General features: G+C 53.7%; 1 protein-coding gene across 1 annotated transcript in view; it reads right to left on the bottom strand.

Moving 5' to 3' along the window:
• The window catches only part of LOC116958801 (putative pre-mRNA-splicing factor ATP-dependent RNA helicase PRP1), a 105,372-nt gene that overhangs the window by 17,866 nt on the left and 68,930 nt on the right, over positions 1-18,576 (bottom strand). Inside the window, exons 11-12 of the mRNA XM_076058955.1 lie at positions 14,574-14,765; positions 4,098-4,220 (exon numbers count right to left, since the gene is read on the bottom strand). Of these exons, the coding sequence (XP_075915070.1) occupies positions 4,098-4,220; positions 14,574-14,765 (315 nt within the window). The remainder of the gene's footprint in view (positions 1-4,097; positions 4,221-14,573; positions 14,766-18,576) is intronic.

The following is an 18,576-nucleotide window of genomic DNA, read 5'->3' as shown; positions in this document are numbered from 1 at the left end:
GGGTGAGTGTGGAGAGTGTGGTGGGTGGTGGTGTGGTGAGTGAGTGAGTGGGTGGGTGAGTGGGTGGGTGTGGTGAGTGTGGTGAGTGGTGTGGTGGGGGGGTGGGTGGGTGGGTGAGTGGGTGAGTGGTGTGGTGAGTGGTGGTGGTGAGTGTGGTGAGTGTGGTGAGTGTGGTGAGTGAGTGGGTGAGTGGGTGGGTGAGTGAGTGAGTGTGGTGAGTGTGGTGAGTGTGGTGAGTGTGGTGTGGTGGTGAGGGTGGTGAGTGTGGTGGTGAGTGTGGTGAGTGTGGTGAGTGTGGTGAGTGGGTGGGTGAGTGTGTGGGTGAGTGGGTGGGTGAGTGTGTGGGTGGGTGAGTGTGTGGGTGAGTGGGTGGGTGAGTGTGTGGGTGAGTGGGTGGGTGGGTGGGTGAGTGGGTGGGTGGGTGGGTGAGTGGGTGAGTGAGTGTGGTGTGGTGAATGGGTGAGTGAGTGAGTGAGTGTGGTGAGTGTGGTGAGTGAGTGGGTGAGTGTGTGGGTGGGTGAGTGTGTGGGTGAGTGGGTGGGTGAGTGTGTGGGTGAGTGGGTGAGTGGGTGAGTGAGTGTGGTGTGGTGAGTGGTGTGGTGTGTGAGTGAGTGTGTGGGTGAGTGGGTGAGTGGTTAAGTGTGTGGGTGAGTGTGTGGTTGAGTGTGTGGGTGAGTGTGTGGTTGAGTGTGTGGGTGAGTGAGTGGGGTGGGTGAGTTGGTGAGTGTGGGGTGAGTGAGGGGTGAGTGAGGGGTGAGTGTGGGGTGAGTGTGGGGTGAGGGAGGGGTGAGGGATTGAGGCAGAGGGGTTGAGGGTGAGGGACAGAACAGAGATTCCGTGAGGTACAGCACAGCTCACCACAACAACGCTCACCACAATAACCACTACCCCCCGTGTGTGTCTATGTGTGTGTGTGTCTATGTGTGTGTGTGTCTATGTGTGTGTGTGTCTGTGTACACTGTGTGTGTGTGTACACTGTGACACTGTGTGTGTATGTGTACACTGTGTGTGTGTACACTGTGTGTGTGTACACTGTGTGTGTGTGTGTACACTGCGTGTGTGTACACTGTGTGTGTGTGTGTGTGTACACTGCGTGTGTGTACACTGTGTGTGTGTGTGTACACTGTGTGTGTGTACACTGTGACACTGTGTGTGTATGTGTACACTGTGTGTGTGTGTACACTGTGACACTGTGTGTGTATGTGTACACTGTGTGTGTGTGTACACTGTGTGTACACTGTGTGTGTGTACACTGTGTGTGTGTACACTGTGTGTGTACACTGTGTGTGTGTACACTGTGTGTGTGTACACTGTGTGTGTGTGTGTACTGTGTGTGTGTGTGTACACTGTGTGTGTACACTGTGTGTGTACACTGTGTGTGTGTACACTGTGTGTGTGTGTACACTGTGTGTGTACACTGTGTGTGTGTGTACACTGTGTGTGTGTGTACACTGTGTGTGTACACTGTGTGTGTACACTGTGTGTACACTGTGTGTGTACACTGTGTGTGTGTACACTGTGTGTGTGTCACTGTGTGTGTGTGTACACTGTGTGTGTGTGTACACTGTGTGTGTACACTGTGTGTGTACACTGTGTGTGTGTACACTGTGTGTGTGTCACTGTGTGTGTGTACACTGTGTGTGTGTGTACACTGTGTGTGTACACTGTGTGTGTACACTGTGTGTGTGTGTACACTGTGTGTGTGTACACTGTGTGTGTACACTGTGTGTGTGTACACTGTGTGTGTGTGTACACTGTGTGTGTGTACACTGTGTGTGTGTGTACACTGTGTGTGTACACTGTGTGTGTACACTGTGTGTGTGTGTACACTGTGTGTGTGTGTACACTGTGTGTGTACACTGTGTGTGTGTACACTGTGTGTGTGTCACTGTGTGTGTTTACACTGTGTGTGTGTGTACACTGTGTGTGTGTACACTGTGTGTGTGTGTACACTGTGTGTGTACACTGTGTGTGTGTGTACACTGTGTGTGTGTGTACACTGTGTGTGTACACTGTGTGTGTACACTGTGTGTGTGTACACTGTGTGTGTGTACACTGTGTGTGTGTGTGTACACTGTGTGTGTGTACACTGTGTGTGTGTACACTGTGTGTGTGTACACTGTGTGTGTACACTGTGTGTGTACACTGAGTGTCTCACTCTGCTTGAAGGCGTGGTAGACGTTCAGCAGGGTGAGGTGGTCACCATCAATGTGAGCAAAACGCATCTTGGACTGTGTGTGTGTGTACACTGTGTGTGTGTGTACACTGTGTGTGTGTGTACACTGTGTGTGTGTACACTGTGTGTGTGTACACTGTGTGTGTGAGTGTCTCACTCTGCTTGAAGGCGTGGTAGACGTTCAGCAGGGTGAGGTGGTCACCATCAATGTGAGCAAAACGCATCTTGGACTGTGTGTGTGTACACTGTGTGTGTGTGTACACTGTGTGTGTACACTGTGTGTGTACACTGTGTGTGTGTGTGTACACTGTGTGTGTGTACACTGTGTGTGTGTGTACACTGTGTGTGTACACTGAGTGTCTCACTCTGCTTGAAGGCGTGGTAGACGTTCAGCAGGGTGAGGTGGTCACCATCAATGTGAGCAAAACGCATCTTGGACTGTGTGTGTACACTGTGTGTGTGTGTACACTGTGTGTGTGTGTACACTGTGTGTGTGTACACTGTGTGTGTGTGTACACTGTGTGTGTGTGTACACTGTGTGTGTGTGTACACTGTGTGTGTGTACACTGTGTGTGTGTGTACACTGTGTGTGTGTGTACACTGTGTGTGTGTGTACACTGTGTGTGTGTGTACACTGTGTGAGTGTGAGTGTCTCACTCTGCTTGAAGGCGTGGTAGACGTTCAGCAGGGTGAGGTGGTCACCATCAATGTGAGCAAAACGCATCTTGGATTGTGTGTGTGTACACTGTGTGTGTGTGTACACTGTGTGTGTGTACACTGTGTGTGTGTACACTGTGTGTACACTGTGTGTGTGTACACTGTGTGTGTGTACACTGTGTGTACACTGTGTGTGTGTACACTGTGTGTGTGTACACTGTGTGTGTGTACACTGTGTGTGTACACTGTGTGTGTACACTGTGTGTGTGTGTACACTGTGTGTGTACACTGTGTGTGTGTGTGTACACTGTGTGTGTGTACACTGAGTGTCTCACTCTGCTTGAAGGCGTGGTAGACGTTCAGCAGGGTGAGGTGGTCACCATCAATGTGAGCAAAACGCATCTTGGACTGTGTGTGTACACTGTGTGTGTGTACACTGTGTGTGTGTGTACACTGTGTGTGTGACACTGTGTGTGTGTACACTGTGTGTACACTGTGTGTGTGAGTGTCTCACTCTGCTTGAAGGCGTGGTAGACGTTCAGCAGGGTGAGGTGGTCACCATCAATGTGAGCAAAACGCATCTTGGACTGTGTGTGTACACTGTGTGTGTGTACACTGTGTGTGTGTGTACACTGTGTGTGTGACACTGTGTGTGTGTACACTGTGTGTACACTGTGTGTGTGAGTGTCTCACTCTGCTTGAAGGCGTGGTAGACGTTCAGCAGGGTGAGGTGGTCACCATCAATGTGAGCAAAACGCATCTTGGACTGTGTGTGTACACTGTGTGTGTGTACACTGTGTGTGTGTACACTGTGTGTACACTGTGTGTACACTGTGTGTGTGTACACTGTGTGTGTACACTGTGTGTGTGTACACTGTGTGTGTGTACACTGTGTGTGTACACTGTGTGTGTGTGAGTGTCTCACTCTGCTTGAAGGCGTGGTAGACGTTCAGCAGGGTGAGGTGGTCACCATCAATGTGAGCAAAACGCATCTTGGACTGTGTGTGTACACTGTGTGTGTGTACACGTGTGTGTGTGTACACTGTGTGTGTGAGTGTCTCACTCTGCTTGAAGGCGTGGTAGACGTTCAGCAGGGTGAGGTGGTCACCATCAATGTGAGCAAAACGCATCTTGGACTGTGTGTGTGTGTACACTGTGTGTGTGTACACTGTGTGTGTGTGTACACTGTGTGTACACTGTGTGTGTACACTGTGTGTGTGTGTGTACACTGTGTGTGTGTACACTGTGTGTGTGAGTGTCTCACTCTGCTTGAAGGCGTGGTAGACGTTCAGCAGGGTGAGGTGGTCACCATCAATGTGAGCAAAACGCATCTTGGATTCATCGGCGGCCTTCTTGGCTTCCGTCGGTCTCACAAAGCACTGCGGGACTACAGAGGGTCGGCCATACGCTCACCACCACGCTCGCTCACCACCACGCTCACCAACACACTCACCCACACACCGCTCACCCACACGGTCACTCACTCAACCACACGCTCACCCACACACTCGCTCACTCAACCACACGCTCACTCAACCACACACCGCTCACCACCACACTCACTCACTCAACCACACACCGCTCACCACCACACTCACTCACCACCACGCTCACCACCACGCTCGCTCACCACCACGCTCACTCACCCACACACCGCTCACCCACACACTCACTCACTCAACCACACGCTCACCCACACACTCGCTCACTCAACCACACCCTCACTCAACCACACACCGCTCACCACCACACTCACTCACTCAACCACACACCGCTCACCACCACACTCACTCACTCAACCACACACCGCTCACCACCACACTCACTCACCACCACGCTCACCACCACGCTCGCTCACCACCACGCTCACCCACACACCGCTCACCCACACACTCACTCACTCAACCACACGCTCACCCACACACTCACTCACTCAACCACACGCTCACTCAACCACACACCGCTCACCACCACACTCACTCACCACCACGCTCACCAACACGCTCGCTCACCACATACGCTCACCACCACGCTCACCACCACGCTCGCTCACCACCACGCTCACCACCACGCTCGCTCACTCACCACCACGCTCACTCACCACCACGCTCACCACCACGCTCACCACCACGCTCACCAACACCACGCTCACCACCACGCTCACCCACACGCCGCTCACCCACTCACTCACACGCTCGCTCGCCCACTCACTCACCCACACACTCACACGCCCACTCACCACCACACTCACCCACACACACGCTCACCCACTCACTCACTCACCCACACACCGCTCACCACCACGCTCACTCAACCACACACTCACTCACACACACACCCCCACGCTCACACACACACCGCTCACACACACACTCACCACCACGCTCACCACCACGCTCACTCACCACCACGCTCACTCACCACCACGCTCACCAACACGCTCACCACCACGCTCACCACCACGCTCGCTCACCACCACGCTCACCACCACGCTCACCACCACGCTCACTCACCACCACGCTCACTCACTCACCCACACACTCACCCATACACACGCTCACCCACACGCTCACCACCACGCTCACTCAACCACACACCGCTCACCACCACGCTCACCACCACGCTCACCCACACGCCGCTCACACGCTCACTCCCCCACACACTCACTCACACACACACCCCCACGCTCACACACACACCGCTCACTCACCCACACACTCACCACCACGCTCACCACCACGCTCACTCAACCACACACCGCTCACCCACACACTCACTCACTCAACCACACGCTCACCCACACACTCGCTCACTCAACCACCCACTCACTCAACCACACACCGCTCACCACCACGCTCACCACCACCACGCTCACCACCACGCTCACCCAACCACACACCGCTCACATGCTCACCCACACGCTCACACACTCACTCACCCACATACACGCTCACACACACACTCACCCATACACACGCTCACCCACACGCTCACCACCACGCTCACTCACCACCACGCTCACTCAACCACACGCTCAACCACACGCTCACTCACCCACACGCTCACCATACGCTCACCACCACGCTCACTCAACCACACGCTCACCACCACCACGCTCACTCACCACCACGCTCACTCACCACCACGCTCACTCAACCACCACGCTCACCCACACCGCTCACCCACACCGCTCACCCACACACCGCTCACCACCACACTCACTCAACCACACACCGCTCACCACCACGCTCACCACCACGCTCGCTCACCACCACGCTCACCCACACACTCACCACCACGCTCACCACCACGCTCACTCACCCACACACCGCTCACCACCACCACGCTCACCACCACGCTCACCACCACGCTCACCACCACGCTCACCCACACGCCGCTCACCCACTCACTCACACGCTCGCTCGCCCACTCACTCACCCACACACTCACACGCTCACTCACCACCACACTCACCCACACACACGCTCACCCACTCACTCACTCACCCACACACCGCTCACCACCACGCTCACTCAACCACACACTCACTCACACACACACCCCCACACTCACACACACACCGCTCACACACACACTCACCCACACGCTCACCACCACGCTCACCACCACGCTCACTCACCACCACGCTCACCAACACGCTCACCACCACGCTCACCACCACGCTCGCTCACCACCACGCTCACCACCACGCTCACTCACCACCACGCTCACCCACACACTCACCACCACGCTCACCACCACCACGCTCACCACCACCACGCTCACTCAACCACACACCGCTCACCACCACGCTCACCACCACGCTCACTCACCACCACGCTCACCCACCCACACACTCACCCACACGCTCACTCACCCACACGCTCACCCACACCGCTCACCACCACGCTCACTCAACCACACGCTCACCCACACGCTCACCCACACACTCACCACCACGCTCACCCACACGCTCACCCACACACTCACCCACACGCCGCTCACCCACTCACTCACACGCTCACCCCCACGCTCGCTCACCACCACGCTCACCCACCCACACGCTCACTCAACCACACGCTCACCCACTCACTCACACGCTCACTCACACACACACACGCTCACCACCACGCTCACCCACACCGCTCACCCACACACCGCTCACCACCACGCTCACCCACACGCTCACTCAACCACACACCGCTCACCCACACGCTCACTCAACCACACGCTCACCCACACACCGCTCACTCACCCACACGCTCACCCACACGCTCACCAGCACGCTCACCCACACCGCTCACCCACACACCGCTCACCCACATCGCTCACCCACACGCTCACCCACACGCTCACCCACACGCTCACCCACTCACACGCTCACACGCTCACCCACACGCTCACTCAACCACACGCTCACCCACACGCTCACTCAACCACCGCTCACCCATACACACGCTCACCACCACGCTCACCACCACGCTCACCCGCACCGCTCACTCACACGCTCACCCACACCGCTCACCCGCACCGCTCACCCACACACCGCTCACCCCCACGCTCACTCACCCACACGCTCACCCACACGCTCACCCACACACACTCACCCACACACTCACTCACTCACACGCTCACCCCCACGCTCACCCACACGCTCACCCACACACACACACACTCACCCACACGCTCACTCACTCACACGCTCACCCACACGCTCACCCACACCGCACTCTCACTCACACGCTCACCCCCACGCTCGCTCAACCACACGCTCACTCACCCACACGCTCACTCAACCACACGCTCACCCACACGCTCACTCAACCACACGCTCACTCACCCACACGCTCACCCACACACTCACCCCCACGCTCACTCAACCACACGCTCACTCACCCACACGCTCACTCACCCACACGCTCACTCAACCACACGCTCACTCAACCACACGCTCACTCACCCACACGCTCACTCACCCACACACACGCTCACCCACACGCTCACCCACTCACTCACCCACACGCTCACCCACTCACCCCCACGCTCACCCACACACCGCTCACCCACAAGCTCACCCACACACACGCTCACCCACACGCTCACACACCCACACGCTCACCCACACACACGTTCACCCCCACGCTCACCTACACACACGCTCACACGCTCACCCACACGCTCACCCACACGCTCACCCACACGCTCACTCACCCACGAGTACTTACCAGGTGGTGACGTGGGGCGGGGGTGGTGGAGTGGTGAGCGTCATTCCCTCACTGGTGAGCGAGTGGTGAGTGGGTGGGTGAGTGGTGAGCGAGTGGGTGAGCGGGTGGGTGAGCGGGTGGGTGCGTGGATGGGTGGGTGAGTGGGTAATTGAGTGAGTGAGTGGGTGAGTGGGTGAGTGGATGAGTGAGCGAGTGAGTGCGTGGATGGGTGGATGAGTGAGTGAGTGAGTGGGTGGGTGAGTGGATGAGTGAGTGAGTGAGTGGGTGCGTGGATGGGTGGGTGTGTGGGTGAGTGAGGTGGTGAGTAAGTGGGTGAGTGACTGGGTGAGTGGGTGGATGGGTGAGTGAATGATTGAGTGAGTGGGTGAGCAAGTGGGTGAGTGAGTGACTGAGTGAGTGACTGACAGAGTGACTGACTGACTGAGTGGCTGACTGACTGAATGGCTGACTGAGTGGGTGACTGAGTGAGTGACTGAGTGAGTCAGTGGCTGAGTGGGTGAGCGAGGTGGTGAGTAGCCGGCTAACTCACCAGTCTGGATTGACGTCTGTGACTGTACGGATGTAGTTCTTGGTGGTGACTGAGTGACTGACTGAGTGACTGACTGAGTGACTGACTGACTGAGTGACTGACTGAGTGACTGACTGAGTGGCTGACTGAGTGGCTGAGTGGGTGACTGAGTGAGTCAGTGGCTGAGTGACTGAGTGAGTGAATGAGTGAGTGACTGAGTGACTGACTGAGTGACTGACTGAGTGACTGAGTGACTGACTGAGTGACTGACTGAGTGATTGACTGACTGAGTGACTGACTGAGTGACTGAGTGATTGACTGACTGACTGAGTGACTGACTGACTGAGTGACTGACTGAGTGACTGACTGAGTGACTGACTGAGTGAGTGACTGACTGAGTGACTGACTGACTGAGTGACTGAGTGAGTGACTGACTGAGTGACTGACTGACTGACTGACTGACTGAGTGACTGACTGAGTGACTGACTGAGTGACTGACTGAGTGACTGAGTGATTGACTGACTGACTGAGTGAGTGACTGAGTGACTGACTGAGTGAGTGACTGACTGAGTGACTGACTGACTGACTGAGTGACTGACTGAGCTCACCACCCACCACCCACCACTCACCTGACAGCATGGCGGTGATGGAGAGGATCTCGTTTGAGCAGTAGTAGTCACACGAGTTAATGACTGACTGAGTGACTGAGTGAGTGACTGACTGAGTGACTGAGTGACTGACTGACTGAGTGACTGACTGAGTGACTGACTGAGTGACTGAGTGACTGACTGACTGAGTGACTGACTGAGTGACTGAGTGAGTGACTGAGCGAGTGACTGACTGAGTGACTGATTGAGTGACTGAGTGAGTGACTGAGTGACTGAGTAACTGAGTGACTGAGTGACTGACTGAGTGAGTGACTGAGTGACTGAGTGAGTGAGTGACTGAGTGACTGACTGAGTGACTGAGTGACTGAGTGAGTGACTGAGTGACTGACTGACTGAGTGAGTGAGTGACTGAGTGACTGACTGAGTGACTGAGTGACTGAGTGAGTGACTGAGTGACTGACTGACTGAGTGACTGAGTGACTGAGTGAGTGACTGAGTGACTGACTGACGGAGTGACTGACTGACTGAGTGAGTGACTGAGTGACTGACTGACTGAGTGACTGAGTGACTGACTGAGTGACTGAGTGAGTGAGTGAGTGACTGAGTGGCTGAGTGACTGAATGACTGACTGAGAGACTGACTGAGTGACTGACTGACTGACTGACTGAGTGACTGACTGACTGAGTGACTGACTGAGTGACTGAGTGGGTGACTGAGTGATTGACTGAGTGAATGACTGAGTAAGTGAATGAGTGAGTGACTGAGTGACTGAGTGATTGACTGACTGAGTGAGTAAGTGAATGAGTGAGTGAATGACTGAGTGACTGACTGAGTGACTGACTGACTGACTGAGTGACTGACTGACTGAGTGACTGACTGACTGACTGAGCTCACCACTCACCTGACAGCATGGTGGTGATGGAGAGGATCTCGTTGGAGCAGTAGCAGTCACACGAGTTAATGACTGACTGAGTGACTGACTGAGTGACTGACTGAGTGACTGAGTGAGTGACTGAGCGAGTGACTGACTGAGTGACTGATTGAGTGACTGACTGAGTGACTGAGTGAGTGACTGAGCGAGTGACTGACTGAGTGACTGATTGAGTGACTGAGTGAGTGACTGAGTGACTGAGTAACTGAGTGACTGAGTGACTGACTGAGTGAGTGACTGAGTGACTGAGTGAGTGAGTGACTGAGTGACTGACTGAGTGACTGAGTGACTGAGTGAGTGACTGAGTGACTGACTGACTGAGTGAGTGAGTGACTGAGTGACTGACTGAGTGACTGAGTGACTGAGTGAGTGACTGAGTGAGTGACTGAGTGACTGACTGACTGAGTGACTGAGTGAGTGACTGAGTGACTGACTGACGGAGTGACTGACTGACTGAGTGAGTGACTGAGTGACTGACTGACTGAGTGACTGAGTGACTGACTGAGTGACTGAGTGAGTGAGTGAGTGACTGAGTGGCTGAGTGACTGAATGACTGACTGAGAGACTGACTGAGTGACTGACTGACTGACTGACTGACTGACTGAGTGACTGACTGACTGAGTGACTGACTGAGTGACTGAGTGGGTGACTGAGTGATTGACTGAGTGAATGACTGAGTAAGTGAATGAGTGAGTGACTGAGTGACTGAGTGATTGACTGACTGAGTGAGTAAGTGAATGAGTGAGTGAATGACTGAGTGACTGACTGAGTGACTGACTGACTGACTGAGTGACTGACTGACTGAGTGACTGACTGACTGACTGAGCTCACCACTCACCTGACAGCATGGTGGTGATGGAGAGGATCTCGTTGGAGCAGTAGCAGTCACACGAGTTAATGACTGACTGAGTGACTGACTGACTGAGTGACTGACTGACTGAGTGACTGAGTGACTGACTGACTGACTGAGTGACTGAGTGAGTGACTGAGTGAGTGACTGAGTGAGTGACTGACTGAGTGAGTGACTGACTGAGTGACTGACTGACTGACTGACTGACTGAGTGACTGACTGAGTGACTGAGTGAGTGACTGAGTGAGTGAGTGACTGAGTGACTGACTGAGTGAGTGACTGACTGAGTGACTGACTGACTGACTGAGTGACTGACTGAGTGGGTGAGTGAGTGATTGACTGAGTGACTGACTGAGTGAGTGAATGAGTGAGTGAGTGACTGACTGACTGAGTGACTGACTGAGTGACTGACTGACTGACTGAGTGACTGAGTGACTGACTGACTGAGTGACTGACTGACTGAGTGACTGACTGACTGACTGAGCCCACCACTCACCTGACAGCATGGCAGTGATGGAGAGGATCTCGTTGGAGCAGTAGCAGTCACACGAGTTAATGACTGACTGAGTGACTGAGTGACTGAGTGAGTGACTGAGTGACTGACTGAGTGACTGAGTGAGTGACTGAGTGAGTGAGTGACTGAGTGACTGACTGAGTGACTGAGTGAGTGAGTGACTGAGTGGCTGAATGACTGACTGAGTGACTGACTGAGTGACTGACTGACTGACTGAGTGACTGACTGACTGACTGAGTGACTGACTGACTGAGTGACTGACTGACTGAGTGACTGACTGACTGAGTGACTGAGTGACTGACTGAGTGACTGACTGAGTGACTGAGTGACTGAGTGGGTGAGTGATTGATTGACTGACTGAGTGAGTAAGTGAATGAGTGAGTGAATGACTGAGTGACTGACTGAGTGACTGACTGAGTGACTGACTGACTGAGTGACTGACTGACTGAGTGACTGACTGAGCTCACCACCCACCACTCACCACTCACCTGACAGGATGGCGGTGATGGAGAGGATCTCGTTGGAGCAGTAGCAGTCACACGAGTTAATGACTGACTGAGTGACTGACTGAGTGACTGAGTGAGTGACTGAGTGACTGACTGACTGAGTGACTGACTGAGTGACTGACTGACTGACTGAGTGAGTGACTGAGTGACTGACTGACTGAGTGACTGAGTGAATGAGTGGGTGACTGAGTGAGTGAATGAGTGGGTGACTGACTGAGTGGCTGACTGACTGACTGAGTGGGTGAGTGAGTGATTGACTGAGTGACTGAGTGAGTGAATGAGTGAGTGAGTGAGTGAGTGACTGACTGAGTGACTGACTGACTGAGTGACTGACTGACTGACTGAGCCCACCACTCACCTGACAGCATGGCAGTGATGGAGAGGATCTCGTTGGAGCAGTAGCAGTCACACGAGTTAATGACTGACTGAGTGACTGACTGAGTGACTGACTGAGTGACTGAGTGAGTGACTGAGTGACTGACTGAGTGACTGACTGAGTGACTGACTGAGTGACTGAGTGACTGACTGAGTGACTGACTGAGTGACTGAGTGAGTGACTGAGTGACTGAGTGATTGACTGACTGACTGAGTGACTGACTGAGTGACTGACTGAGCTCACCACTCACCACTCACCTGACAGCATGGCGGTGATGGAGAGGATCTCGTTGGAGCAGTAGCAGTCACACGAGTTAATGACTGACTGAGTGACTGACTGAGTGACTGACTGAGTGACTGACTGAGTGACTGAGTGACTGACTGACTGAGTGGCTGAGTGACTGAGTGATTGACTGAGTGATTGACTGAGTGAATGACTGAGTAAGTGAATGAGTGAGTGACTGAGTGACTGAGTGATTGACTGACTGAGTGAGTAAGTGAATGAGTGAGTGAATGACTGACTGAGTGACTGACTGAGTGAGTGACTGACTGAGTGACTGACTGAGTGACTGACTGACTGACTGAGTGACTGACTGAGCCCACCACTCACCTGACAGCATAGCGGTGATGGAGAGGATCTCGTTGGAGCAGTAGCAGTCACACGAGTTAATGAGTGACTGAGTGACTGAGTGACTGAGTGACTGAGTGACTGAGTGACTGACTGACTGACTGACTGAGTGACTGACTGACCCCACCACCCACCACTCACCTGACAGCATGGCGGTGATGGAGAGGATCTCGTTGGAGCAGTAGCAGTCACACGAGTTAATGACTGACTGAGTGACTGACTGAGTGACTGAGTGACTGACTGACTGAGTGGCTGAGTGACTGAGTGACTGACTGACTGAGTGACTGACTGAGTGACTGAGTGAGTGAGTGAGTGACTGAGTGGCTGAGCGACTGAGTGATTGACTGAGTGATTGACTGAGTGAATGACTGAGTGAGTGAGTGAATGAGTTAGTGAATGACTGAGTGACTGACTGAGTGACTGACTGAGCCCACCACTCACCTGACAGCATGGCGGTGATGGAGAGGATCTCGTTGGAGCAGTAGCAGTCACACGAGTTAATGACTGACTGAGTGACTGACTGAGTGACTGAGTGGGTGACTGAGTGAGTGACTGAGTGAGTGAGTGAATGAGTTAATGACTGAGTGACTGAGTGGGTGAGTGACTGAGTGATTGACTGAGTGACTGAGTGACTGAGTGACTGACTGAGTGACTGAGTGACTGAGTGACTGACTGAGTGACTGAGTGAGTGACTGAGTGACTGACTGAGTGACTGACTGACTGACTGAGTGACTGACTGAGTGACTGAGAGACTGACTGAGTGACTGACTGAGTGACTGACTGAGCTCACCACTCACCACTCACCTGACAGCATGGCGGTGATGGAGAGGATCTCGTTGGAGCAGTAGCAGTCACACGAGTTAATGACTGACTGAGTGACTGACTGAGTGACTGACTGACTGACTGAGTGACTGACTGAGTGACTGAGTGACTGACTGAGTGACTGAGTGGGTGAGTGAGTGAGTGACTGAGTGAGTGAGTGAATGAGTTAATGACTGAGTGACTGAGTGGGTGAGTGACTGAGTGACTGAGTGAGTGAATGAGTGAGTGAGTGACTGAGTGACTGACTGAGTGAGTGACTGACTGAGTGACTGACTGAGTGACTGAGTGACTGACTGAGTGACTGAGTGACTGACTGACTGAGTGGGTGAGTGAGTGATTGACTGAGTGACTGACTGAGTGAGTGAATGAGTGAGTGAGTGACTGACTGAGAGACTGACTGAGTGACTGACTGAGTGACTGAGTGACTGACTGACTGACTGAGCCCACCACTCACCTGACAGCATGGTGGTGATGGAGAGGATCTCGTTGGAGCAGTAGCAGTCACACGAGTTAATGACTGACTGACTGACTGAGTGAGTGAGTGACTGACTGAGTGACTGAGTGACTGAGTGACTGACTGAGTGACTGACTGACTGAGTGACTGACTGAGTGACTGAGTGACTGACTGACTGACTGAGTGAGTGATTGACTGAGTGACTGACTGAGTGAGTGAATGAGTGAGTGACTGACTGAGTGACTGACTGAGTGAGTGACTGACTGAGTGACTGAGTGACTGACTGAGTGACTGACTGAGCTCACCACTCACCACTCACCTGACAGCATGGCGGTGATGGAGAGGATCTCGTTGGAGCAGTAGCAATCACACGAGTTAATGAGCATCTTGGCGAGCTGAGGATCGAGCGGGAACTCTGCCATGGTGGCACCAAGCTCCGTGAGGTCCCCATCGTCATTGAGGGCCCCCAGGTAGTTCAGCAGCTCAAGGGCTCGCATCAGCGTCTCGGGGGCTACGCAGACAAGACACACACACGCAGAGAGACACGCAGAGAGACACACACGCAGAGAGACACACACGCAGAGAGACACACACGCAGAGAGACACGCAGAGAGACACACGCAGAGAGATACAGAGAGAGACAGAGAGACACAGAGACACGTAGAGACACTTAGAGACACACACGCAGAGACACACGCAGGGAGACACACGCAGAGAGACACGCAGAGAGACACACGCAGAGAGACACAGAGAGAGACAGAGAGACACAGAGACACGTAGAGACACTTAGAGACACACACGCAGAGACACACGCAGAGAGACACACGCAGAGAGACACACACGCAGAGAGACACGCAGAGAGACACACGCAGAGACACGTAGAGACACACACAGAGAGACACAGAGAGACACACACACAGAGAGACACAGAGAGACACAGAGACACACAGACAAAGACACACGCAGAGACACTTAGAGACACACACAGAGAGAGAGACACAGAGAGACACAGAGACACAGAGACACACACACAGAGACACACACACAGAGACACACGCAGAGAGACACGCAGAGACACGTAGAGAGACACACACGCGGAGAGACACGCAGAGACACGTAGAGACACTTAGAGACACACACGGAGAGAGAGAGACACAGAGAGACACACACACAGAGATACACACACAGAGACACGCAGAGAGACACACGCAGAGACACACACACAGAGACACACGCAGAGACACGTAGAGAGACACACGCAGAGAGACACGCAGAGACACACACGCAGAGAGACACAGAGAGAGACAGAGAGAGAGACACAGAGAGACACTTAGAGACACACACGCAGAGACACACACAGAGACACGCAGAGAGACACACGCAGAGAGACACAGAGAGACACACGCAGAGACACACAGAGAGACACACGCAGAGAGACACAGAGAGACACACGCAGAGACACGCAGAGAGACACACGCAGAGAGACACAGAGAGACACACGCAGAGACACACAGAGAGACACACGCAGAGAGACACAGAGAGACACACGCAGAGACACGCAGAGAGACACACGCAGAGAGACACAGAGACACAGAGACACGCACATGCAGAGAGACACAGAGAGACACGTAGAGACACACGCAGAGAGAGAGACACAGAGAGACACAGAGACACGTAGAGACACGTAGAGACACACAGAGACACACGCAGAGACACGTAGAGAGACACACGCAGAGAGACACGCAGAGACACACATGCAGAGAGACACGCAGAGAGACACACGCAGAGAGACACAGAGAGAGACGGAGAGACACAGAGACACGTAGAGACACTTAGAGACACACACAGAGACACGTAGAGAGAGACACACGCAGAGAGACACGCAGAGAGACACACGCAGAGAGACACAGAGAGAGACAGAGAGACACAGAGACACGTAGAGACACTTAGAGACACACACGCAGAGACACACGCAGGGAGACACACGCAGAGAGACACGCAGAGAGACACACGCAGAGAGACACAGAGAGAGACAGAGAGACACAGAGACACGTAGAGACACTTAGAGACACACACGCAGAGACACACGCAGAGAGACACACGCAGAGAGACACACACGCAGAGAGACACGCAGAGAGACACACGCAGAGACACGCAGAGAGACACACGCAGAGAGACACAGAGAGACACACACGCAGAGAGACACAGAGAGACACGCAGAGACACTTAGAGACACACACGGAGAGAGACACAGAGAGACACACACAGAGACACACGCAGAGACACGCAGAGAGACACACGCAGAGAGACACAGAGAGACACGCAGAGACACTTAGAGACACACACGGAGAGAGACACAGAGAGACACACACACACAGAGACACACGCAGAGACACGCAGAGAGACACACGCAGAGAGACACAGAGAGACACGCAGAGACACTTAGAGACACACACGGAGAGAGACACAGAGAGACACACACACAGAGACACACGCAGAGAGACACAGAGAGACACACACAGAAACACGCAGAGAGACACACGCAGAGAGACACAGAGAGACACGTAGAGACACAGAGACACGCACATGCAGAGAGACACAGAGAGACACGTAGAGACACACGCAGAGAGAGAGACACAGAGAGACACAGAGACACGTAGAGACACTTAGAGACACACACACAGAGACACGTAGAGAGACACGTAGAGAGACACACGCAGAGAGACACGCAGAGACACAGAGAGACACACATGCAGAGAGACACAGAGAGACACGTAGAGACACACGCAGAGAGAGAGACACAGAGAGACACAGAGACACGTAGAGACACTTAGAGACACACACACAGAGACACACGCAGAGACACGCAGAGAGACACACACGCAGAGAGACACGCAGAGACACGTAGAGACACTTAGAGACACACACGGAGAGAGAGAGACACAGAGAGACACACACACAGAGACACACACAGAGACACACGCAGAGAGACACAGAGAGACAGAGAGACACAGAGAGACACAGAGACACGTAGAGACACACACACACAGAGACACGTGCAGAGACAGGTAGAGAGACACACGCAGAGAGAGACACAGAGAGACACAGAGACACACACACACAGAGACACGCGCAGAGACACTTAGAGACACACGCAGAGAGACACACACGCAGAGAGACACACACGCAGAGAGACACGCAGAGACACGTAGAGACACACACAGAGAGAGAGACACAGAGAGACACAGAGACACGTAGAGACACTTAGAGACACACACACAGAGACACACGCAGAGAGACACGCAGAGAGACACACGCAGAGAGACACAGAGACACGTAGAGAGACACGCAGAGAGACACACGCAGAGAGACACAGAGAGACACGTAGAGACACTTAGAGACACACGCAGAGAGACACGCAGAGAGACACAGAGACACGTAGAGACACTTAGAGACACACACACAGAGACACACGCAGAGACACGTAGAGAGACACACGCAGAGAGACACGTAGAGACACGCAGAGAGACACGCAGAGAGACACACGCAGAGAGACACAGAGAGACACGTAGAGACACTTAGAGACACACGCAGAGAGACACGCAGAGAGACACAGAGACACGTAGAGACACTTAGAGACACACACACAGAGACACACGCAGAGACACGTAGAGAGACACACGCAGAGAGACACGTAGAGACACGTAGAGACACGTAGAGAGACACACGCAGAGAGACACAGAGAGACACGTAGAGACACTTAGAGACACACACAGAGAGAGACACAGAGAGACACACACACAGAGACACACACAGAGACACACGCAGAGACACGCAGAGAGACACAGACAGAGACACACGCAGAGACACTTAGAGACACACACAGAGAGAGACACAGAGAGACACACACACAGAGACACACGCAGAGACACGCAGACAGACACAGACAGAGACACACGCAGAGACACGCAGAGACACACACGCAGAGAGACACGCAGAGACACGTAGAGACACTTAGAGACACACACGGAGAGAGACACACAGAGAGACACACACACAGAGACACACACACGCAGAGACACACACACAGAGAGACACAGAGAGACACAGAGACACACAGACAGAGACACACGCAGGGAGACACACGCAGAGAGACACGTAGAGACACAGAGAGACACAGAGACACTTAGAGACACACACACAGAGACACACGCAGAGACACGCAGAGAGACACACGCAGAGAGACACAGAGAGACACAGAGAGACACAGAGAGACACGTAGAGACACTTAGAGACACTTAGAGACACACACGCAGAGAGAC

The sequence above is a fragment of the Petromyzon marinus genome, assembly GCF_048934315.1.
Source record: "Petromyzon marinus isolate PM22_M1 ecotype Great Lakes invasive population chromosome 83 unlocalized genomic scaffold, UKy_Petmar_22M1.pri1.0 chr83_unloc.1, whole genome shotgun sequence".
Lineage (NCBI taxonomy): Eukaryota > Metazoa > Chordata > Hyperoartia > Petromyzontiformes > Petromyzontidae > Petromyzon > Petromyzon marinus.
The sequence above is the reverse complement of the archived record's forward strand: the minus strand, read 5'-3'. Positions and strand labels throughout refer to the sequence as shown.